Here is a 25,770-nt window from a genome sequence, read left to right as displayed (position 1 = left end):
GGCACAGGGGATGGAGGGGGTGGCGTGCTGTGCACGGTGCAGATTCGGGTCAGGGTGGGTAAGACTGAGGGCATGAATCATTTCACACCTTTTTCAGTTCTCACACAGACTTACACGGCAGGCTGAATATACTGTAGGGAACAATGGGGAGATAACATTAGTCTAAACACAAGCTTTGTAAAACATCAAGCAAGTTAGTAACATAAATTTGTGGGTCAAGGAAACCACAATCTCAGGTCCCTGAAGGTCTGCCCGCCCAAGCACGCTACTGTCCTCAGGACTATGGGGTGAGAACTCTCTAAATAACCTTAGCCTTTGAGAATCAAAGCAAAAATGACTAGGTCCTGAACATACGTCATTGCACGAAGTTCCCAGAAGGCCTCTCCTGAAATGAATTTGTAGAACTTGCTAGATGGGTTCCTTCCCTGGAGCTGGACCTGCTTTAAGACTTTGTTTAATCTACATGAGAAATTGGCGAGGTAATAATTTTCTATCATTGTTCTGTGGAGGAAACATGGGCCTGGACTGGCAAAGTGCCTTGAACCACGGTCACAGAATGAGTCAAGAAGAGCAATGTGCCACCTGGGCTCCCAGGCCCACAGCCTGTCCCAAAGCCTCTCCTCTAAAGCCCGGTATGGGCTGACGTCGGGTATCCTCACGTGCTGATGATGGTCTTAGAGAGATGAGAGGAGTAAGACAGCCTTTGTCCATCCTAGTCTACCAGGACTCTCCCAGAAGAGAGCCGTGAAGGGGCCGGGGACAGAAACAGATAAATGTGGAGAAAAAAAAAAAATTTACCTACCTACCCTATCCACCCCTTAGGCTGTTGATCTTAAGGAATGTGAATTTTTTGAGGTTCTAACACTATAATCCTTTTCCCATTTCAATTAAAGTCGAATTAGTCTTGAAAGATATTGGAACAATCCTGGGCAGAGAAGGCAGCTTCCAGGGACCAGGTACTGGGATGTCCCTCGCTCTCATTGTGGAGTTTCCCCTTTACTGCATCTTTTTTTCCTAAAGCACAAATGTTTCCCACAATTCACTAATAAAACAAAGGTGATATGGTAAAGAAAGGAGTGCTAAAAACACTTCAGGAACTATCTAAAGTTAAAGCTGTTAAATAAAAAAATGTTCACAGTTTGTAACTTGCCATATTAGGTCATGATGAAACACTTAAGAGTCCAGGGTAAGATGTGAAGCACACGCACACACACACACACACGCACAACTGGTGCCCATGCGGGGGGTGAGGGGCAGCACAGCCCCGACGGACGCACGCGTGGTGGGTACCTGCTCCGCGCCCGCGAAAGCATGGTAGAAACAGGACACGTACGTCATGATGGCCCTTTCGTCCGGTTTGGGGGTGTTCACAATGTCTGAGGGAGGGAAAAACAGCACAGAAAACACACACACACACGAAGAGCAGAAACCAGGGTGAACAAGGGAGGGGCAAGTTGGTTTACAGCGATCGACTGTCTGTGTCTCTTGGGCCCACAATCCCACACCTCGGACAGATGGTTCATGGACAAAATTATTTGAACCAGCGTTTCCCAAACCATCAAACTGAGGGCCTCTGTCCTCCCTCGCCCTTGATGGGCTTTGAAAAGTGCCGTCAAGGCACTGACATGGGAGCCCATGAGCTGCGCACCAGAATCAGAGCTTTTGCCCCTTCCGACTGGCTTGTGGGGCCCACGGCCTTTGGCCATATCAGGTCACCCACGTGTCACTTTGCGACATGCTGGGAAGAGCAGCAGAGCAATGAGCTCCGTCTCTCTGCTGCTTCCCCACCACACCCCAAACTGTCTGCTCTCTGCTCTGTGCCCAGCCCGCTCGCGTGAGGAGGAAACATGGAGAAACAGAGGCCTCTGTGCATACTTACCACGCCCCCTACAAAAATCACCAAGAGCGACAACACACTGAGAAACGGGTTTGCACGCCTTGTGCACCCACGACCCTTGCTACCTACCATCGGTATTAGCTGCCGGATTAACCAGCCGGGAGGGAGAAACAGAACCCGGTGACACCTGTCTTCCCTCCTCTAGCTCGGCAACATCGTTTTGGCTGAATTGCTTTTTAACTTAAAACCGAGCTCAGTCCCTGGACAGAATACAATTAAAAAGAAGACACTTTGTAATTCCCTAAAGCCAAACCTAGTCATTGGGTGTCCAGAGGATATTAATAGAAAGGACATGGGGTTGGGTAACAGTATGGAATCTTCCGGAAAACAAACATGAACCGCATACTGGTGCACAGACAGAAAGTAAGGTTCAAAGAAAACTAGACTAAAAACACACAACTGCCTCCTCAGAACCAGATGGGTCTCCTTACTCAGAGGAGAGGGGAAAAGGAGAGAAAACAATTGAAAAGAAATGAAGACACACTAGGTGAGGGTGAGCAGTGACTTGTGTTTGACATCCTCAGCTCTGTGCACCAGTGAAAGCATGACAGGGGCAGGACACAGGAGTCCCATGGCCTGCCTGGCAGGTCTGGCCATGTTGACTACATCTGTGTGGAGAAAGGGCATCTGCTCCAGTGTTCAGACACCAGTGGCTCCCGCTGAGCCACCTCAGAGGAGTCAGAGCAGCAAACCTGCCCTGTCACCCACATATTTATGTTGGGAAACTGTGGCTCAAACCAAAGAAGTCACATCTGCAAAGTCACTCCTCTGAGAGTTGCCAATGGAAATCAATAGATTGCCAAAGAGAAGGGCACACCAGCCAGGAGTCCAAATCCATGGCCAGACTCAGACCTTATTCCACAGGTACGCACCGCACAGTCCCAGAGACACCTGTCACTGTGCATGTGGTGGCCTGGGGTCAGCAAAGACCCTCTGCAAGTCCACACAGAACAGACACACCTGCATATCAAAACCTGGTGCGCACCTCCAAACAGGTCTACGGAGGAAAACAGGGAAACAACTTTCCTAACCTTTTGAAACATGAAAACAGGATGAGGATGCATTTCTCCAGTTTTTACCACAGGTCACAGTTCCAATGAGCCACTAGAAGAAAGTTCCCACCTGGGCTTCCGGTCTACAGCAGCAGGTGGGGCCAGGGATCTGAGGAGGGGACCAGGGCACAGCATGACAATAAGAGGTGGCAGGAATAAGACACAATAACGCGATGCTGTGCTAACGCAAGGCCACATGTTGGGAGCCAACACACAAAGGCTGGACCATCCCCATAGCCCGGTCAGTCAGAAGATTCTTATGAGAAATTACTCTGCAAAGGGATTAACATAGTCTGTGAGACCTTCTCTAAACCATTCAGAAGGAAAGATGAAGGAAAGTAGTGGAAGATTAGGTGTGTCACGGGAAGGAGGCAACATTCCATCAAGAGCAAAGGATGCGTGGAGGGCTCAGACGTGCGCCCCAACCCGGGCTCAGAGACCAGGGGAAACCGGAGAACCAGGACCCCGGGTGCCCTGAGCTGCACTGTATCAGGGAGGCCCGGATGGCCTGCAAGAGGAAGGCACTCCACGGCACCGGTTTGGTCCTCACTTTAGTATCTGAGCTATTCATTCAAGTGAGTCGACTCTGGGTAATTGTTTACCTTGTGGCAAGGTCAAAGGAGAGACTACACAAATGCAAACTTAGGGAGGATAGGTGGAGAAAAAGAGACAGAAACTTGTCTCTGCTGCAAGTTCATGGTTTTATTGACTTTTTCCCTTTAAAGAGTTGTGGAGAAACCACAAGGAGAATTCCAAAGGGCATGTTCACGTGTTAACACCAATAATACAGGTGTTTGATAAATGGTTAAATTAAGAAATAGGTAGTTAAAACATTAAAAGATGAATGTTACATCCCCCAAAGGATACGTTGAAGTCCTATCCCTGGTTCCTGTGAACATGAGCTTATTTGCAGATGTTCCAGTTAAGACAGGGTCCTGCTGGAGGGGAGAGAGTTCTTAATCCATTGTGACAAGTGTCCTCATAAGAAGAGGGAAAGAGACACAGAGACAGAGGGAAGACGGACACGTGAAGACTGGCGCGAGCCACCACAAGCCAGGGGAGACCTGGGGCTTCACGAAGCTGTAAGAAGCCAGGGAGGGTCCTCTCCCTCAGGATTGACAGGAGCGTAGCCCTGCCTGCACCTTGGCTTCAACTAGAACTGTAATAGAATAAATTTCTGTTGCTCTAAGCCACCCCGTTGGTGGTAATTTGTTACAACAGCCATAACATAATCACCAAAATTGAGGAGGAACAGAAGATGGATTATTGATGATAAGCAAGTTCTTTGTTTTTCCCAACAAAGCAATTAAGTGGAAGCAATGGACCACTCGGGAATAATATTCACAACACAGTGATATAAGTTGCTGGACGTCAGGACCCTACCTTACACATCTCATTATCCCCTGCAGTACCCAGGGTCCTGTTCACAGTAAATGCTCAATAAATATCTGCCAAGTGATGAGTGAATCATGAATGAGTGAAAAGAATGGATGTTCTCCACATCAGTGCTTTAAATGGTGTGCCAGAGGTACAACTCGCAAGTTCATCGCATACAAAGGGCACAGAAGGCATCTGAAACCATTCCCCACATGAGTGATGCTAAACTACAAAATATTTAGAAGTTCTTTCAGATCTAACTAAATGAAATTTAGCTTAGATGAATAAAAGTAAAACGTGAAAGTTCAAGAGGTACCATCTACATTTTGACTCCATATCTTCTAGCTGGAAGGAAAAAATATTTCCTTGTGGAGTCTTAAGCACTTTATGAGAAAATTTACTTAAGTTGTCTTGACGTGATAAGGAAATATAGATTATTAAAAAAAAAAAATGAACATTTTCTTTGAAAATCACAAACTAAAGCATCCTGTTTCCTTGCCAAAGCTGGGCCTTTTACCAAATCCTTTCGCCATAGTTTTGTTGGCTTTTGTGTGTGTATGCAAAATTTTAAAAAATAACTTATGAACAAGCTACACATGAAACCCTCTAATGCCCCGAGGAATCCTACGTACTTCAGATGAAACCTGACTATGAGGTTTTACAAGCCCCGCACACGGCCACCGCATGCAGCCCACAGATTTTATGAGTCCGTAACACAGTGCTGCACCTCACCTTCAGCATCCAACATTTTGGGAATATCCAGATGCTTCTCTGCAATTTCCATGGCCAGGTTGATATTTCCTATTGGGTCATCCTGTATGAAAAACAGCATCACCAGTTTTTAAAAATGTATTTTTGACCAGGACATATCAATAATGTTTTCTAGATACCTCATTTTTGGGAAGAGAGCTTCTCTTCCACACAAAACCATTATAGTATAAGTGATTTTTCTTCTATCTCTTCCCAGTCACTTCAAACATTTAGAAGAGCATCAAAAATGATACAAACTCCACACAATCCATGCACAATGCAATCCATAAACAGGAGCAAAGGTTTATGAGAACAAAGCGTTTGCAGGTGGGAGGAGCACGGCCGAGCATTTTCTCTGGACAGGATCTAGAAGGCGATCGTGGAGAATCAGTCCGACACCCTCCTTTTAAGTGTCAGAGAGCAAAGGGGTAAAGAGAAGGAAACACTAATCAATGTTACTGGATGGCTCAAACGAGCAAGGTCATGTTTCTGCCTGTTAAAGATGAGAAGAAATGACAAACCTTGAAATTGCAAATGAAAATTGTGAAGAAAGTTTTCTTCTTGAGAGTTCATTGATCTTACACTGTAAAAGCTGGTTAAATATATATAATGTAACAACATAAATTGAATCAAAGGTACAGAAGTGAAATACCAAAAACCTAAAAGATTTAACATTTCTTGTTTTGACCCTTTAAAGAGACTGATCGCTATGAACCTAGGACAGGGAGCAGGGTGTAAAGAATGAAAAATCAAAACGAAAAGTAGTGTTAGTCCAGGAATGGCTCTGATTAATTTGAACATCAAAGCCACTTAAATACGTTAGAAACTGCACTACTCGGCAACGAGCACATTCAGTTTAATACGGTGAAACATTTCAAAAGCGCAGGCTTCAAAAACACAGTCACAGCATTCAAGGAAGAAGCCAAAGGAAGCTTCCAGCCTCGCAGAGCACCTGGTTATTTCAGGCAAAAAGCTATTTCAACTCAATGCTGTTAAACGAAGCCCATAAGCTCTCCACAGACAGCAGCCGTGTTGTACAGGAAGTCCTACCTGGGTATTCTGTGCAAATGTTCATAAAGCCACAGAGCTGAGTAAAATTTCCTTCTTTATGTTTTCAATATAGGAGAAAAACTTCAGCATTAAAAATAGAGAGAAATGATTCTGAGACTTTGTGAAAATTATCTCACTGAGACGGTCACTCACAGAGATAATTAAGGCAGTTAAGTGTTTTCTTGGCTCAGCAACTGGCCGTGGGACCTGGAGCAGATTACTGAACTCCTCCCTCCTTCATCTGTAGAACTGGGATAATAGCACTGCCTAGTTCATAGGTGCAGTATATCATATTTTACTGTGCATTATGAAGGTTGGATGAATATATGTGTAATATACATATAAAATGCTTATTAATACGCATCAATATTAATGTACATGTGTATAAACACATAGCTATGTCATATACTATGCACGTTAATACATGCATACATATATGATAAACATGCATGTATTTATAACAGTATCTTATCTAGAGCTATATAAGCACTGGCTGCTACTGTTAATTATCATTTTTTTTACCCATCATAGATGGACAATTCACACAGGTCTGTTCACCTTTGCAATAAAAACTGACCATTATAAATTGCTAGTGAAACTAGGTCTATCTGTCTAGTATAGTCCCCTCATTCTGCAAATGAAATAAAGATTAATTGAAAAATGTATATACTGTCTGTATATATAAAATATTCCAAAAACTCAGGGATAATATACACACTTTAAAAAGTTGAGAAACTGGTGGTTCCATCCCCTTCGGCGACCTTCCACCACAGTGCTGTGGCACCAGGCCCCGGAGGGGGTGGGGAGCAGGTGACAGCCACACACGGCGACAGCCAGGGCACTGCCAACAACCATCCACGCCACACAGGTGAGGGCAGCATGCAGCGCGATGTGAGGGGCCAGCTAAGCACACCAGCGACCGAGACCTGGGGGCAGGGGCCTCGGGCTTAAACCTTCATGTGGCGTTACTTTTGGGCAGCAGAGACTGTCCAGCATGGGTGGACGGGGCATGGACTTCCTTTGTCCAGCACAGATTACATTTTTACACTTCTTTCAAAGGAAGAGTTCACAGACTATTTGAAACATAAGCACACTGAAGTTTAAGCTTAAAGGGAGAATTAAAATTTCCTAAGTTGAGTTTTCTGAAGAGAACAAAGCTCCTCCCAAAATCCTCAAACTTCTTTTCTGAGGCTACAACTAGTATCTGCATCAATAGCGAGATAATTAAGAAATGTCCCTTGTGTGAGACAAGTGAATCAATTCTGAGTAGATTAGTCTGCAACTAAGTCCTTCAGAAAAGGCAAAGGGACTTGAGCAAGAAGGCTGGAGGGTTTGAACCTTCATATTTATAGTCTAGGAATGTAACATCTCTAACAACACACACAAAGCCTCACAGAACGTGGAGCCAAGTCAACAGTAGCTTAATTTGGGCCAAGAGGACGGCTGGCTGTGGGCTGTCCTGCCCTCGTGGCAACGGGGCGCCTTTCCCGCTGCCCTGCCCATGTTCCGTGACCCCTGCCGGGCCTGCCTGGGAGCATGCAGAGCTCAGTGCTGATGTGCTCATTTGGGGGCCACATGCTGGGGGCAGGCGGGCCAGACAGGCAAGCCCAACGACCTTGTTCAGCTTTGAGTAGTCAATGAGGTCGGGCCGGTGCCGGTGGATGAGTGCACAGAGTCCAAGGCCGTCCTTCCAGCTGCGCCACGTCAGGAAGAACGGGACACCAGTTAATGAAGAAGAAGCTGCAGAGTCTGTACTGCTCAGACTGGGGCCTGAAATTCCAGTCGAACTGCCCCTAACTGCTTTCCCCCTGACTTAGTGCATGAAAGGCCCCATGGACCTTCCTCCCTACCCACCTGGTGGCCTCGTGCCCCTCCCTGAACACCTGTCTTCTTCCCAGGGTCACCCAGGACTGCCACCCCTTGATGTCCACTTCTCATCCTCAGCTTCAGGCCCTGGGTCCTCAAAGGGCTGCTCGTGGCCCCCAGGAGCCACTGTCTTTCCTTGTCATGTATTCTTTTTTTTAAGGCAAAGACTCAGCAGAGAAGATGTGGGTTCCAGTCTGCTTCCCCAAGACACTAGCACTAACCATTCCCAGCGATGGCACACATGTGGTGACCAGCGGGTCACCTAATAGCTGGGGCGGGTGCTTGCTCCTCAAAGGGCTGGGCAGGAGGGAGCCAGGGGCCATGCTGCTGCAGTGCTTGGACCACCCTCAGCCGGAGGAAGAGAAGCCAGGTGAGTGGGAGGCATGTCTGGGACCTCTGACGCTGGCGCCTCACCCTGCAGGGCATGTGTGCAGGGACACCTCTGTGTCCTCCAGATCCAGCTCAGTGCCTGGCACCTGCCAGACACCCCAATAGTATTTGTGGACCCAGAGGAACCTCCCCAAGGTTTCATGTGTGTCATCCTTGTTCTCCTCTCTGACTCCCCATTTATTTTCAGGGGGACCCACCATACGGAGAGTGAGAAACTAAACCACTCACACACAACAACCACAGAAGATCTGCCTGAGAAAGAAGACCAAGGCAAGGGATAAATCGTGGTCTCACACTCTATCGTTCTCTACAGTTTTTCAAACACGCTTCTCCTACTTCTCCTGAATTCCAGCACAGGAAGCGGATCCCGGGCAGAGGGAAATGGGTGTGTAGCTAAGCCGTGGGGACCTCAGCCTCTGCTGCGGTCTCTCCTCCCATGAAGGAGTGATCCTTGCCGCCATCTCCCGCTGCGAGGTAAGGGCCCGGGAAGGCGGCTTCCTACACCCTAACATTCTGAAGACCCAGTCTGGCGCCACGTGAAACTCACTCGTGAATACGGAGCTGTTTTATCAGCATCCCTCATCTTAACCGCGTCTTCCCCGAGAAAACCAAAGCATCAAAAACCCCATCGCTGTGGTCTGGCTGCAAACACAAAGGCCTCTTGAGTGGCTGTGGCGAACGCACATTGTTCCCCGGCCATCGGGGTGCCAGCGAGGAGGCAGGGCATCGGGGTCCCGTGCTCACCTGGTGTGGAAGTTCTGAATGTTGACGTTTCTGTAAGGAGCCGTCTTCCTCTGGCACCACAGCAGCAGGCCTTCTTTGGCAGAGGTTTCTGGAATGACAGCCAAGAAGAGTGTCCACAGGGACAAGCGCACCACTCCGTTCACCCAGTGTCGGCCGCCCTGCCAGGGGCCAGCGCCACGTGCCTTCTCTTCTCCTGGTTTCTGCGGGAGGAGGGGAACGGGGGCCGACCTCTGATGACACTTAGGGGCTCAGAAAGGACACTGCAGGCGTGATGGCAAGTTATGACATAAAACACATGAAACTTACCTTTTATATGAAAATATAAAAATCATTCACCTCATTTATAATTTATATTCTTAGGTAAATGAAATTCACAGAGGCCACTATGTCTAAAATTTATACCCTGACCCAGAGATTTTGTAGTACTTGAAGATTTTTATTGGTAGATTTGAGTTTTGACCAAGTCGATGCCCCAACCCAGCCCTGTGTACCCCGAGGCCATGCTGCTGGGAGGGTGAGCAGCTGCCTGAGTACAGAGCAGACACAGCAGCCCCAGCCACCAGTCTGCGCTCCCCAGAGGCCACACTTGCTCAGGCTGCTCCAGCCACAGACCAGCAACAGAGGGCACCTCCCTGCCACCTGTGGGATGCCTCTAAGACTCCCCATGGCCTGGGACAGCACTGCAGAATGAGACTCTTTGTCCCCAAGCCTTCCCTCCCCCTTCTCCAGCACAGGTGTCAGCCAAGGGCTTGGGTCTGAAGGCTCTCTCTGCTATCACCTGTTCTCGCCCTTTATCCTCCACAGACGGTTCCCCCAAAAAACCATGGGCCCTTCTGTATGGACTGAGTATATCCCCCCAAAACCCCATTTTGGAGCCCTCACCACCAGGGTGATGGTTTCAGAGATGTAGCCTTTGGGAGGCAATAGGGTCAGATGAGGTCACTAGGGTGGGGCCCTCATGATGGGATTAGTGCCCCTGTGAGAACAAAACTCAGGATGCGCGCCTGTGCATGCACACGCTCTGACTGTCTGTCTGCCTCTGCTATGTGAGGACACAGCAAGAAGGCAGCCATCGACAGGCCAGTAGAGGGCCTTCGGCAGAAACTGAGTATGCTAGTTCCCGATGCTGGACTTTAGCCTCCAGAACTGTGGGAAAATAAATTCCTGCTGTGTAAGCCACTCCATCTACCACCACCTCAGCATCTGTCTCTGGGGACACACACACCAAGCGGCTCTGCAGAGCCACTTACAGAACCTAAGGTTCTACCTGTGGTTAAGTTCCAACAATTTAGAAAGTCCCTGTAAACATGTAGACTCTCTCTCTGGTCTTTCATTTTAATAAGGGCTTTAAAGTTCATTTTTTCAAATCAAAATAAGTATTCCGTAATCATTTATCTAAGTCATCCTTCCAGTTCAGAGTTTTCTTTGACCCATAACCCAGTTGAAATAAACACACTCCCAAAGCTTCATGTGCTATAAGAATAATTTGAATGACTCCTGTTCATGTCTCTTGTCTAACAAATTCTTGTTAAGGAAAAAGATGAAGTTCTAAAACTTTATGAATGTATGAACTGGTACAGGTGTTGAAATATGAAACACTATATCTAGCTGTTTTACTATGTATAACTGCCTGCCTTTGGGTTCTGCCCAATGTAATTAGTAAGAAAAAACACATTAGAAGGAAATAAAACTACATTTTTATAGTTTAAATGGAAATTATGTTAGAAAAGGAAACAGATGTAAAGCAGATCAGTAAAAATCTTAAAACTGCTACTGAAGTTTAGATTTTCAAGTCAGTGAGTTTCACCTCATTTCTTCCTGTCTGACTGTCTGAACACACTTAGGCTCTGAATGTGGAACATCCTTGTTTAACTGGCCACTCTAATCAAAGCTGACTCTCTCCCAAGTCCACTTCTAGGCTTTCAGCAAAGGTCAGCAAACCTGTGCCAAGTTCGTCCCTGCCTATGGGACACCCCACTCCCCACAGGTGCACACACACATCCACACACAACACCCTGACCGTGGGTGTAAAAGCATGTTATAAGTAGGCAGCATCATTTGCCATTCCATCGTGAGAACCCGCACATCTGACGCCCCCCCCCCCAAAAGGTACGTTAGCCTCGCGCTTGTTTCTTGGACGAGGGCCACCATTCTGTTAAAGAAGACTGCTTCTCAAACAATTCAGTTGTAATAACATCTTTTTCTACATAATACACATCATTAAAACACCTTAAGATGATTTTATTGTAGACTTACAGAAATTAAGTGAGGTTGTTAAGAAATTACTTCATAAAATAAAAAGAAAAAAATATAAGTTAGCAAACTAACATCATCCACTGTGTTGGACACAGAAAGACATCTGATTCAAGAGGCTTAGGCATTTTGCTAATGAAATGATCACTTTTGAATGTTTAATTTCAGGATCTTCTGAAAAGCAGGTTAATATTTTTATGGTGAGCTTTTACAAAATCCTGTGGTTTGATTATCTAATTACTGTAATAATTTGAGGAAAACTCTCTAACAGATAATACCATTCAAATTACACCTGAAACAGAATTAAGCTTTCAAATCATATCACCATAATTTGAAATATGTAACCAATCAGAAAAAACCTGAGGTCAAGTTCACCTCTGTAAAAAAGGATTTACTACTCTAGCAAATGCAATAGTGTGAACAAGATTTTTTTAAATATCATTTGTTCTTTAAAGTGGGTTCAACTGTTTATTTAAATTTAGAAGTATATCTAACTTATAACATTATTATAAGTTACCCTTTTTTTAGTAAAGCAGGAACTTTTAAGAAGCATCTTGTTTTCATTAGAATGAAAGGCATGTACTGTAATATAAGTACACTGTATGAAGTTTTCCAGTTCAAATTGTTTATTAATTCAAGCTGGCTGAGCCTGTATTATTGAGGTTTTAATATCATCACATCTTTGATTTTTAGGTGACGTAAGTGGAGTTCCAGTGCTAGAAGGGAATAATGCAAATGGTCAGAAACTCCTGAAGGGCAGGTATTGTGAGCTTCATGTCATCTGGTAAACAGTAGGTAGCAAATCGCTGATTTTTAAATTCCGTTTGTTGATTAGTAACTAAAATCACTTAAAAAAGACGAGCACCAGAGGGTAATTGGTTCTAGACAGAATTACAAACAATGGCCCACCCTCACCATCCATGTACCTGGTTACCTGTTAGGTGACAAAGTCACGGGAGGCTGACTGGGCAATTCAAACCACCCTTGAATATGTCTGGCTATACATTTTGCAATTTGAGAGCTTAATGGGCAATATTCTAATTTTAAGAATGTCAGTTTCACAGTTTTCAACAGTGCTGAATTCATCAAAATATTTAGAAATACAGTGGACGTAAGACTAAAGAATTTCACCTTCAGTTGTAGCACCAAGAATTAGGACTCTAGTACAAGGAAGGAAGGAGGGAGGAAGGACGAACAAATGAACAAACCTGGATTTCGATTAATCATTTTTCTGCACCTGAAAAACAGCGTTTCAGCTGTAAATCTGAAGAATTCTGTTACACATATGAACATACAAGTATAATAAGCAATAAATAAGCTAAAAAAAAATTCATCTGAAAAAGCGACTTCTGTTCTAAACGTGTGCTCATCTTTTCCAAAATGCGTCCACCCCCATGACGGAAACGGCAGTGCCAGGGTCTTCCCCACGCAAAGATAAAACCTGTGAAAAATCAACTACAGATCTTTCATTCAATTACGTAAGTGACTGTTCAGTTTTATAAAACCACGTTCAAGTTTTAATTTGTAAGCTCAGTTTACAAGTCGCTCTGCGTCTCTTAACACAGTCAGATTTATATCACGTCTTTTACCTTCAACTGAGATGTCCTGAATAGCGAAGCGGAGGATGATGGTCCAGATCATGCCCAGCGTCATCTTCACGTTGCCGTCGACAATCTCTTCAAGGAAGAAAACCAAAAGCAGATGAGTGTGAAGGTAACATAGTACATAATTTCCCTCAAGTTACGTTTCCCAAAAGTTTTGACTTCGGAGCTACTGGAAAATATGTATATAGAAAGACCAGTTTTATGTTTCCAGAAGTGTCGCAATGTGTCTAGTTATAAATACGATCTTCATAACCAAATGAGTGAATTCTGAGTTAATAACAAGCACAAATCTTACATACGCATAGTCACTGGAAACAACCCAGTGCGGTGTCAGGTCCGCTCCCATCACAGCTCACCTTCAGCCCCGATGGACACCAGTTTCACGCCCTTGCTGGCTATGTAATCCAAGGCTTTGTTGACATTGGCAATTTTGTGGAATCGCATTTTTCCTCGGTCAGGTTTGGGCAGCCTCTCCCCTATCAGATTAAAACAGATCAGTGGAGACAGAAAGCAGCTCCGCAACATGGAATCAAAAGGCCCAAGAGTCCATACTTTCCTTAAGTGGAAATGGTTATCTGTCTCTGATGTGCCCCTGGTTGCTGAATCACAGGGCAGAGGGAACATTAACCAAGACCTCCCAGAGCGAGCAGGCCAGTGGGGAGCCATGCTGCTGAGGCTATGTGCTTTTCAGATCTGCCGAGCGTCCAGCTGGGCCTATGAGCCAAACGACGGAGTGAAGAAGAAAGCTTCTTGTTGTCCCGGGGCACCTGGGGCTGCTAACAAGCTGCCCAAGGAACACAGGTCAGCCAAGTTCAAATCCCAGAGGTGACTGCCAGGGCTCCCCCCGGACACCTGATTATGAAGATATATGGATCAAGCAGACTTGCCATTATCCTCCCCAGTCACACCTCCACAAGGGTGATCCATTCTCTAGTCCAAAGTCTAAACCAGCCAATTGAAATTCAAGGCAAAGCATAGCCCCTTCGTTACGCCAACATGTACACTGGGTTTCTGCTTGACAGACGATTTCTGGAATACACACTGGCTGGACTAAGAATGCAGACGGCAGCACAGTGAGTCGTGACATAAACGTCATTTTTTCTTCTCTTATTTTGTTACAAGGTGGGTGATATAAACACTACTTTAATATGCCAGCTTTAAATGGAATACATTTCCTTATTATACAGAAAAATTACTCCCAGCAGACTGCTCTTTGAGAGGCTTTCTTTTCCTATAACACCACGATCTTGCCCAGCGGGTTCAAGGGAACTTGCGATGCAGCCTGTATAGCTAGAGGCATGTCTGCTGCTCACACGCATGCACGCAGGACCGGTGTGGCACCGGAGCAGCACCGGAGCAACGCTTCCCACCCACCTGAGATGACTTCCAACAGCAGCATGAGCTTCAGGCCGTTCCTGAAGTCCTCCTCGATGTTCTCGATCTGGGTGCCAGCTTTCCTGAGGTGGGAGTTACACCAGGCAGTGAACGTCTGCAAGAGAGTACACACGGCTCAGCACGGCCCATGGGGGCGGACCCTCCAAGGGGACCACACGCAGAGTCTCCCACCTTCTGGGGGGTCTAAGAAGCTGGAGCTTCTTGGGCCATCAAACAGAATGTGAGGAAAAGAAAATGATTTGTGGCCCAAGGGTAAGATTTTAGCAAAATTTCCTCTTTAGAGACAAAACCTTTTACTTGGTATGTCAACCTGAGGACTTTTTGCTTTCAGTTTGAAAAGGTACCACATTTACACTATACCTTCACCTTTGAAACCTCTTCCTGTGCGTACAACAAAAATAAGCTTGTCTGCAAAACAGATGAATAAACAATGTGTAAAGACTGTTCAAACGTCTTACTTCAGAGCAGAGGGTGGGTGGGGGTATGCAGCAGAATGGGGAAGAGAGGAGGGGCCCATCACCAGTAATTATCTATGAGTGATCCCGGATAAGCAACAGTCTTAAGCTAGTAACTAAGTCAATTAAACAAATTTGCAGTATCGTCAATCTCCAAAAAAATAATAACAGTGGTAATAACCTCCTCCTGGCACAGACCTGGATTTCAAACACGATTAGACACAGTGCAGCCCTGGAAGGGCGCACGGTCTAGTCACGTTCACACGTGTCCAGGCGGTCTTCAGAGGAGAGACGGACTGCACCTGAAGTGGCACCTAAAATCATTCTGTTTATTTTTCAAGCTTCTCTGAACTTGGCTTCCACTTGTGTACTATTTCCTGCCAAAACCAGATTAGAAACACTCCCAGCAGCTGCTGGCTCAGAATGTGAACTGTCCCCAGTCTCTCAACAGCTGCTAGACTCAAGAACAAAGTGCTCGCCCGTTTCACTGGGCGGAGACACACAAATAGGCTGCGTTACAGATGGGAAAATGAACCTCTCAAAAATAGACTGTTCCATGGAAGAGTACAAACAGACAGTTGCCATAAAATGATTTTCCTGGTTAATAAAGAGGATTTTCAAATCTGACTAATAGCCACTTATTGCAAGAAATATATGATGACATTAAATTCTAGGGCAAAAAGAAAACATAGGTGTTTTCATGGATTTGCAAAATAATAAATCTTCCCCTGACAACCTAAACTGATAATTCCTTTTCCTAAAACACATGTAAATTTTAGTCAGGTCTAAATAGAAGAGGTGCTCTAAGCCATATAGTCTAGTCCTGTACCCAACCCATGTGGAAGGCACATGTAGCTACTTCAATGTAAATTAACATTAGAGGAAATTAAAATTCTAGCTCCTCAGCTGCACGAGCCACTTTCTGAGCGCTCACAAGCCACATGCGGCTCGTGGCTGCTGTGCTGACGGCGCCGAGACAGAACGCTCCCAGCATCACAGGACGCTCTATGGGACAGTGCCGCCCTGTGCAATCAAGGTCTGTGCTTTGAAGCTCAGATTACTACAGGGGCCTATCATTTATTTACATAAACATTAATTTATGTGTCTGCTTTTCAAATAAATAATACATTTCCTTAGTTCAAAATTCAAGTGTTACAAACAGCTTGATGTGGAAAGTCTCCCAGTGTCGTTGCCCAGAGGCAACAGCCATCCCTGCACCGTGTAGGCACACAGATGCGCATCTTCCACCCCTTCAGCACAAATCCGGGCGGCACATTGTTCTGCACCTGGCCTTCCTACCCACTTAAAAAACGTAACCTAGAGAGCATTCTGTATCAGCAGAATCATTTCTTTTTATGGCAGAATAATATTCCACTGTTGTATATATACCATAATCTATGTACCATTATGTAACCAGCTCCCTACGAGTGGATGTTTCCCACCCACCTGAGATGACTTCCAACAGAAGCATGAGTGGATGTTGAGATTGTTTCCAGATAACTGAGTTCTTTTACTCAAAAAGCTTCACAGGCCCCATACTCCACAAGCAAAACTCTTTGAAGGTGGTATCTTTTTAACTAATAATACCATGCCTAATCATGTACCTAACTTTTGGGAAAGGCACAAGAAAATAGCAGGTTATGATTTTTTAATGGAATTGATAGAAAATATAATGATATGAAATATTTATAAAATCGCTTTTATTTAGATTCTACTTAAAATGGACAAATGTTGCTGGTGTAAATTACCTTGCCTTGTTACCATGTTAGGTCCCTTCATGATAAAAGTATCAGAAGCACTTCTGGATATAACCCCAAACTGCCCCTGAAATCAGTGGCCCCACTGTGGAGTCCTGTAAAGTCTGTCTGACGCTACCTTTCAATAGGTACACATGCATGAAGGTAAATTACCATAAGCAATTTTCAGTTGCGCAAATCCAACAAACAGATTTAATCATAAAGTCAATTTCTGAGTTAAGTCTAATTAAGTATTCCTATCTTTTTTAACAATTTTCAATTATATTTGACATATGTTTATTAATTTCAGATTACAGCATAGTGATTAGACATTTATATAACTCAAAGTGATCACCCCAATAAATCTAGTACCCATCTGACATCATGCAGTTATTACAATATTATTGACTATATTTCTCATGCTGTAATTTACATCCCTATAACTGTCTTTATAATTACCAATTTACATGTCTTAATCCCTTGCTCCTTCTCACCAATCCCCTCAGCACCTCTCCTGTCTGGCAGCCATCAGTTTATTCTCTGCATCTGAGTTTATTTCTGTTATTTGTTCATTTATTTTGTTTTTTAGGTTCCATATATAGGTGAAATCATACAGCATTTGTCTTTGTCTGTCTAACTTATTTCACTCAATACAATGTCCTTTAGGTCCATCCATGCTGTTGCAGGTGGCAAGATTTTGTTCTTTTTCTAATTTTCTTTATCTTCCCCTGAGGACACATTTTCATTGATTTCAGAGAGAGAGGTAGGGAGCGAGGAAACACTGATGTGAGAGAGAAACATCAATTGGCTGCCTCCTGCACGCACCTAAACCAGGAACTGAACCCACAACCTAGGCAGGTGCCCTGCGCAGGAATCAAGCCAGCAACCGTTTGGTGCATGAAATGACACTCCAACCATATCAGCCAAGTGGGCAGCCCAAGATCTTATTCTTTTTTATGGCTGAGTCTTATTCCATGGTATGTATGTATACCACTTCATCTTTTTCATTCATCTATTGATAGGCACTTGAGTTGTTTCTGTATCTTGGCTATTGTAAATAATGCTGCAATGAACATAATGATGCATATATTCTTTCAAATTAGTGTCTTGGGTTTCTTCAGAAAAATACCCAGAAGTGACATTGCTGGGTCTTTCTTTGTCTCTTGTTATATAGCCTTTGTTTTAAAGTCTATTTTGTCTGGTATAAATATTGCTACCGCAGCATGTTTCTTGTTTCAATTTTTGTGAAATATCTTTTTCCATCCCTTTACTTTCAGTCTGTGTGTGTCTTTCCATCTGAAGTGAGTCTCTTGTAGCTAGCATATGTAAGGGCCTTATTTTCATATTCATTCAGCCATCCTATGTGTTTTGTTTGGAGCATTTAATCCATTTACATTTAAAGTAATTGTTGATATGTAGATATTGGCATTTTATTATTCATATTTTTTAATCACTTTTTTCCTCCTTCTTTTAAAGAGGTCCCTTTAACATCTTTTATAATACGGCTTTGGTGGTTATAAACACCTGCAGCTTTTTGTCTGGGAAGCCTGGGGTGGGGGCTGGGACCCCTCCCCCTTCAAGGGGCACCTCGGCAGCTGAGATATGCCTCCTGATTTTTAACCCCCACACCTGAGTGTGGGGCCAGCCCCTTCCACATCTCTGCCCCTCCTACCTGTCTGGATGTTGTTCCTTCTGTAAATCCTTAGTTACACGGCTTCTGTTCAGCTAGACTTTCAGGTGGTTCTGCGTGATGGCTGTTCTGTAGTTGAGCTGCAGTTCTGATGTGGTTGCAGGAGGGTTTGAGAACCGTGTTTTACCTACACTCCACCTTGGCTGGAAGCGAAGGGTCCCCCTATCATTAATGATTGTCCCCCAGAGCCAATGAGGTGATGCCTGAACAACTTAAATGTGTAAAAGGACCCCAGGGGCTCCGTGATAACAGCTTACAAAGAGGCCAGTGCACTCTAAAAAGAAGCTTGGAGCCGTTTCAGAATGTTTCATTTCATCCTGTTTCCAGTTCCAATTCCCACAGCCTGCAGAGGCTGTTCCTATGCATTTCCCATTGTCCTCGGTTTCTGTGCAAAGCCTGGATGTATGGAGGATTAAAAACAAAGCAACGGAACCCCACCTGTTTTACTTGAAGGTTTTTCTTGCTGATTGATAGCAGCAGGCACCTCTAAGGTCCATGGGAACTAAACCTTGGAGACTAAGATGGAATTCAGACAGGTAGGCCCAGTCTCCTTGGTTCAAACCAGAATACCAAGGGCTGTCCTTTCCTAAGAGAAATGGTGTCTGTGAGTCCAACGCAGACCAACAAGGAAAGTCTCTGAGCCCACAGCTAATGTGGGGGCTGCTCTGGCACCTCTGACCAGCCTCCTGACTTACCAGCAGCTCAGACCTTCCTGTCCCCTCTCCTGCAGAGCAGCCCTCCCCTGCTCCTCCCCACATTGTGGTAAAGAGAACTAAGAGCAGAAACCACAGGAGCGTCTGTCTGTGGAAAGGAAAGGCAGGGGCTTCCAGTCCTTGTTCCCTACAAAGAAGCGCATGACAAAGCTAAGGGACGGTGTTAAGTCACTGTCTCACTGTGCGTACCCCTCAGACGCGGGGGTAGATCCCAGCATCTCTGCCCGAAACATAAAGGATGACGACCTGTGAGTCGCAGGCCAGAGTGGGCAGTGCTGTAGGCACAGACTGGCACCCCGGCCCCACAAGGCCCTCCCTGGCCCTGGCTGTAGTCCAGAAACTCTCCGAGCACCAGAAGCGGAGGAGGGGCCTGGGGTTACAGCAGGCGAGTGCTCGGGACCTGCAGGGTTGTGATTTCACACAGCAAGTCTGAAGATTATTCAACCGTCAGCAGGGTCTCCTCAGTTAGGTTCCTGGACATATGCTTGAGACATGGAAGTTGAGAAAAATATTGGCTGAAGGAATTTCCCAAGAGTATTTGTGAGTAAAAATCATGAGCCCATCTGACGGCAGGTCAGGCCACTCCTTTCATGAAGAACTTACCGGCAAAGACCCAGATCCATCAGAATTATTCAATAACACTACTACTTCTCTCAAAGTTAAATGACAAAATGGCAAAAAATCAGTTAGGTTCTTGTTGAAATGTTGAGATAAGCTTGCGTTACTGAATGCTATGCATTTGAATTTGGTTTCTTTTTAAGTTAGTTAAACCTGTAGACATTACAGCCTATGTGGTAGACTATCCCACCGAGAGAAGGGAAAAGGTCTTTCAATCAAAATGAGTAATATCTGTGCTTATTTATATCACTTGCATAACACACATTCCCATCTTCGCATGGATGGGTTTATCACCTGGATACACAAATGAGGGGAAAAAAAAATCAACCCCGAGTCTGACACAATTCTGGGTATGAGTGCATTTCATATGATTAGCTCATTATCATGTTTTTAGATAAGTCTTTCAGGGCTGGTTCCTGGAAGACCCGCTGTTCAATTTATTTTATCATTTTCTCCAAACAAAAAATCTGGCAACACAACATATATCAATCTCCTTTATACTTTTTAAAGCAGCTTTTAGTTTGATAATAATTACTACATAAAATGCTAATTTCAGACCACACTTCCTGAAATGGAGACTCACCCCAGCCTGGGGGCTTTTCTGAACGAAACAGAGCGGGCCTGCTGAGGCCTGGGACACTGGGCAGAGCCTCGGCACGAAGCTGCGGGCAGGCAGGCCTGACGCCTTCACTTTAAACACACTGATCATAAAACAGCATCATCTGCCGGGCCCAAAGGTTTGGGACAGTGCCAGTGTTCTATGAGCCTGGGTTTGCACGTCATTTCCTTTTCTCAGTGAGTAAAGACATCAAGAGGTGCAGTGTCAATCCCAGGCCTTGCAGCCTCTGGGGTGGGACAGCTGAGCCCCAGTAACCGAGGCTGCAGTCCCTGGGAGGGAACCTGGCAAACAGGCGAAGTCCGGTCCAGCAGCGGGTGGGGCTCGGAACTCAGATTCTATTTCTGACTCTGACACCACGCAATTATTTGCCCTTTGTGTCCTGACACGTCCCCAACTATAAAAAAAAGGAATAATAATTGTCACAATCAACTAACTGTATGTCATACTTCAAAAGCTCATCAGGAGGAGAAGAAATGTAAATGCTGCGGGTCAAGAAAAGCACTCCTCCGTTTAGTTCATTTTCTAAAGGTGCTCCATTTATGTTTCCATTCACAGCTATCACTTTAGCCGTGTTTTCTTTTCCGCATCACAAATTCCCAATTTGCCAAGATTCCTACTAATTGTTTTCTGGTCCTTTCTACACATTTGAAAAGTAAATGGCTCTAGAAAGCTGCACACCCATGTAAAATCTCTGGGTAAAGTTGGGGGGGCGTCGGTCAGGACTGAAGTAAGTGTGGTTTCAACTCTGGCATTTAAGAAAGAGCCAGGTGCTAGCAGGCTCTGGTTCTGTACAAAGCTTCACAGCCCCACGGCCAGAAAGACCTGACATCACAGGAGGACTCCCTTTGGGTCCTTGCAAATGCCACCATGCCCCAAACAAAGGGCCACTCCAGACACACATCAGAAATCAGCAGCATGACCTAACTTTAAATATTCAGACATTCAACCTTCTTTTAAAAACATTTAAAGTGCTTCTGCTGGCATTACATGACATCAGGGAAGTTCCCCCGACCCAGATGCCACTCAGAGTGGTGACTGACTCCTCAGCACAACGACCACTAGACAATCCTGTGAACTTGAGAGATTCCAAAACTTCAAGGTTGCCAGGTGTCCTTTCAACTACTCGCATAGCATTTAAGAAACGGACTCAAAGCGAGAGGTATGTAAGTGGGAGAGTGTTAATTCTAAGGATCCTGCACGTGCTACCATCAGTTACCAGATGTCCTGAAAGTCCATTTGGTGCCTGAGTGTTCCCAGAACTTGCATAAGCAAGTATCTAACTACACAGTGAGCAGCACTTTTATTCTCCACCCACAAATCTCTGCTGCATCTCCCAGATCCTGCTAGGTGACATGGCAGGTGACAGCTCAGTTTAGCAATCCCTCAAAATCTGAGCCGCCCTAAAATCTGAAGACTGGTTCTGTGACGAGCTCAGTGTCTCCTGTGGGCAAGTCAGCTCTCCTCCCCTGAGGGCTGCACTAGAAGTCTGATGAATTATGGGAGACTGGGAAATATTTCACAAATACAACTGCTCTACAGTCATGGAAGAACAGCAGTCAGCAATGGCAATTCAGAGAACTCGAGGGGCTTTGGGTTTAAACTGAAATGGAATTAGGTCATTGCAAGGAAAAAACAGAAACAGCCAGTCATGACTAAAGTTCACTTGAGCACCAGAGATATTCCATCTCCACGAAGCAAGCATACACAGCTCAGCAGTCACAGACTGCTGCTGTGCCCAGACAGACAGGGATTTGAGAACCCAGAAGGATACCAGGTCTGACTTGTCGAAGTGCTTGATCTCTGTTCAAAAAACAAAGAACAGCATAAGCATATCTTAACTTGCTCAAGGGACAAGGTAGCAGAACATTAGTTTTGGCTGATGACAAAATATTTTGCCCATGCATTTTTTAAAAATGTACTATTATTCGTAAGGGACAATTAATATAGAGGATTACATCTGAATCAGGACTTGGTTCATAGCAGAGCAGGTACCAAGAGCCTTAAAATTAGCTCGTGTAAAAAGGCAACCCCATTGCACTCCATGGCAAATGGAAGGCCCACACTGTTGTCCCAGGCTTTATATGCCTGCGAGCATACGTGTTATATATTAATGACCCACATGAACACTGTAGCCTCTAACCCTGCCTTCTTCAGCCTTGCATCACCCAAAGAACCCAGGACCCAGCAGGTGTACCCCCATTCACATATACAGAACCAGTGCCTATTCAGCTTCTCAATGCCTCACTTTTAAAGTGTGGCAAGTTCAACCATAAGTTAACTGAAACCTCGACAGAACCAAAATATTCCTTTTAACTTCGGTTCCAGGGAAACTCATAAATACAAATGTAATTACTCAAAGACAAAGCAAGAAAGAGAGAGGTAGCCTTTGCCCGTTGATTCACGTCAACAAATTCTGCCCATGAACAGGATTTCAGATCTCTTCCTGCCACTGTTATAATGCCTGACAATCCCAAATTAAGGGTGCGAAGGCCACAAACATCGCTGCCACCACTGAAGTGACGCACAGAGAAGCAGGGATTTGGTTTTCTGTTCTTGACAGTGCCTGGAACACTGTGGCACTCAGTAACTGTTTGTTAAATAGCATCTTGTTTGTCACACTTTCTGGGACAGATCAGAGAGAACATCAATCAGATTTTTTTATTGGAAAAAAAAAAAAAAGACCGAGGAGCTAAAAATCTGCTCATTATTCTGTCAAACTCAACTACAGAATCCTTAAATGTTAAAAGGACTCTTTCTATAATCTTGCCGGGAAAAAAAAGCACAACCTTGTGAAAAATAAAAGACAACCTCACTGCTGAGGGTATCTAAAAATAGGATCAGGCTAATGGATGAGACTTAAGAGAGCGGGCTAAAGACAGCTCTCTCAGATGGAAGATAGTGCTGTCCGGGTCTGGTTTTACTCAGAAATTCTGGGCCGTGAATTTTAGGCTTCACTCACCAGGCTCACAGACTCGCTTCATTTAGCCCCTAAGCTGTTTGGAAAACATAAAGAAAGATGCTAAAATTCCGAAGCTGCCTAACAGGAGGAAAAATGTTTTTCAGTGTTTTCAACAAAGCCAAACGTACCCCAGACGAATTCTGGTTTTAGGAATAACCTCTCTGAGATGTGGCGTCTCCTCCCTAACTTCCAAGAAAGGATGGAACAGATTGAGGATATGGCGTTTGGAAAGGGAAAATGGCTAGTCAGGCTCCTTGATATCAGGAAAAGCCTGAGGGTTCGTGCCTTATGCAGAGCACTCTTTCTGTGCTGTCCTGCAACCCCGTCAGCCATCAGCAATGGGCAGCACGGCAAAGCATCCTCGTCTGAGGCCAGGAGTGTGTTCTGCTCAGTGCGGGGACCACTTCCTGCCTCCATGAGACACCTGTTCCCTGTCCTCATCTACAGACGTGCCTACCCTTTGCATTTTCTTTTGAACTGGGAATAGCTCCTCTCCAGTTTGTCGTTAATGAGTTAACATCTTTAACCCATGTTCATTTTTATATTCGTATGTCATGACTTTGCCTTTAAAATTTATCTTTCGATGCACAGTTTGAGTCTTTTTCCTAAAAAAAGGTCAAGAATCAAATAGGGTAAGATATTCACTATTATTCTGATCTAAGTTTATTGACTTTGATGAAGACAAATAGTAATTAATACATAAGAATGGTACACAGAACTAACTGAAGTCTATCATTTGCTGATCTTAAATTACAGTATGCTCCCCCACTCCTGTGGAAATGACAACTATCTTCAGTTTCGGCTTCCTGCATTCCTTTCCCATGTCAAATCCAACACATATCCCCATGTTCCCTCTTACAGTGATCACCATAAATAATACTGCATTTGGGTTGAATTATTTAGCACTTTTCTCTTTCATGAAGACATTACATTTAACTAGGAGCTAATGTATTTCCATCTGTTAATTTCCTCCCTGCTCAAGAAAATATCCTATAAGCATTTTACTACCACTTCCAGGAGTCTTTATTACTCATCTTCCCAGTTCTTATTTTTCAGCTGCAGTTACTCATCCCTCCATTTCTGTAACCCTCGGGGGAGAATCAGGTGACACAGCAAGGGCATGGGGCGTTTCTCTGAGCCACCGATGTCCCATGCTGGTTTGCCACTCTAGCTATCTCTATGTTAATTCCTGGAATGTTTTAAAGTTCTTGAAACGAAATTTTAATTAAGAAAAAAAAAGATAATAGCATTCTCTCTTCTAAAGAATAGATGAAACTCCCCATTTTAACTGTTAAATGGGGTGGGGGGGGGAGAGTTAAGATTAGAGATATGCAGATTCTTCCCAAACTATTTCAGGGTTGGAAGCATATGTTAAACTAAGCAATCAAGTATCTTCAGGAGGAAAGCCGAAGTCAATTTTGTCCTAAAAGGTAAGGGGGAAAGGTGGCGAACTCGAGAACCACATGAAAGCTCTCGGAGCCTGGTCTTCGGAGGTCAGAGAAGCTACGTGGCCAGGCGCCCAGCTCTGGGGCCGGCTGCAGCTCTGTGCGCTCACACCTGCCTCCCCCATGCTGGCAATCAGGGTGGAGATTCCTCTGAGGACTTTCTCCTAAGCAAGCGTTTAAGGCTCCCAACAAACAGCCATGCATACGATTGATCTTGAGTCGTGCTTCCCAAAATAGCTTGTTCCCTTGGAGCCTGGGTAATTATGTGCACAATGTGGCTCTGTGACAGGCAGGCCCAACTGTTGCTCGGCTTGAGGTAATGGCAACATTTATTGGACTGTCACATTCTCTTCTTAAGGCTGATTTCAAGCTTCAAGAAAAGCACACTGATGTTCCCCCAACCCATCTCGGCAACCGGGGAGGCATTTGTACTACTCAGACAGCAAAATGAGTATTCTTGAATTCAAGTTCACCATTCTGTTACTATTTTCAGGGACCTAACTAAGCGGCTGCCTACACAGAGGATTAAGCATTCATTCACAACAAAACAGCTCTCCCCTGCACCCCACTTTCTATGCACCGGCGTTTTGGACAAGAGGACAACTCTAAAGCAGGAACAGCCACCAGGCAGATGCGTCTCTACATATGCGAAAAGTGCTGGATAACAGAGGGGTTTGTGAAAACTGGGAAGCTGGGCCGTTCCAGAGTTCCTACCCATTCCACACTGGAGAGAACCAGGCTGGGACTTCCTCCAAGCTCTTCCCCGGGGCTCACACTGAGTGCAGAGTGTTCATAAAAATATATAATATTTTTTAAAAAGCCCTGGTTGGTGTGGCTCAGTGGATTAAGCACCAGCCTGCAAACCAAAGGGTCCCCGGTTCAATTCTCAGTTGGGGCACATGCCTGGGTTGCAGGCCGGTCCCTGGTTGAGGGCACATGAGAGACCACCACACATTGATGTTTCTCTCTCTCTCTTTCTCTCTTCCTTCCCCTCTCTCTAAAAATAAATAAATAAAATCTTTTTAAAAAACAAAAACAAAAACAATAGTTATTGCGTTTAGCGGCTACCCTAATCCAATATGACCCCATTGTATAAAGTGTTTGTATGCTGAGCCGTTTCAGACAATTATACATTAGAACATAAAACTCATAAATAG

The 25,770-nt window shown here is 44.8% G+C and overlaps 1 protein-coding gene across 1 annotated transcript in view; it reads right to left on the bottom strand.

Annotated features, from left to right (window-relative positions):
* Window positions 1–25,770, bottom strand: part of ACTN2 (actinin alpha 2) — a 62,502-nt gene that overhangs the window by 23,803 nt on the left and 12,929 nt on the right. Inside the window, exons 2-8 of the mRNA XM_090263399.1 lie at window positions 14,358–14,472; window positions 13,340–13,459; window positions 12,969–13,055; window positions 9,127–9,214; window positions 7,742–7,820; window positions 5,059–5,140; window positions 1,291–1,376 (exon numbers count right to left, since the gene is read on the bottom strand). Coding sequence (XP_090119525.1) covers window positions 1,291–1,376; window positions 5,059–5,140; window positions 7,742–7,820; window positions 9,127–9,214; window positions 12,969–13,055; window positions 13,340–13,459; window positions 14,358–14,472 — 657 coding nt within the window. The remainder of the gene's footprint in view (window positions 1–1,290; window positions 1,377–5,058; window positions 5,141–7,741; window positions 7,821–9,126; window positions 9,215–12,968; window positions 13,056–13,339; window positions 13,460–14,357; window positions 14,473–25,770) is intronic.

Source organism: Furipterus horrens, unplaced genomic scaffold (genome assembly GCF_987537825.1).
Source record: "Furipterus horrens unplaced genomic scaffold, mFurHor1.1.pri manual_scaffold_15, whole genome shotgun sequence".
Classification (NCBI taxonomy): Eukaryota; Metazoa; Chordata; class Mammalia; order Chiroptera; family Furipteridae; genus Furipterus; species Furipterus horrens.
Note: the sequence above shows the minus strand (reverse complement) of the source record. Positions and strands in the feature narration are given on the sequence as shown.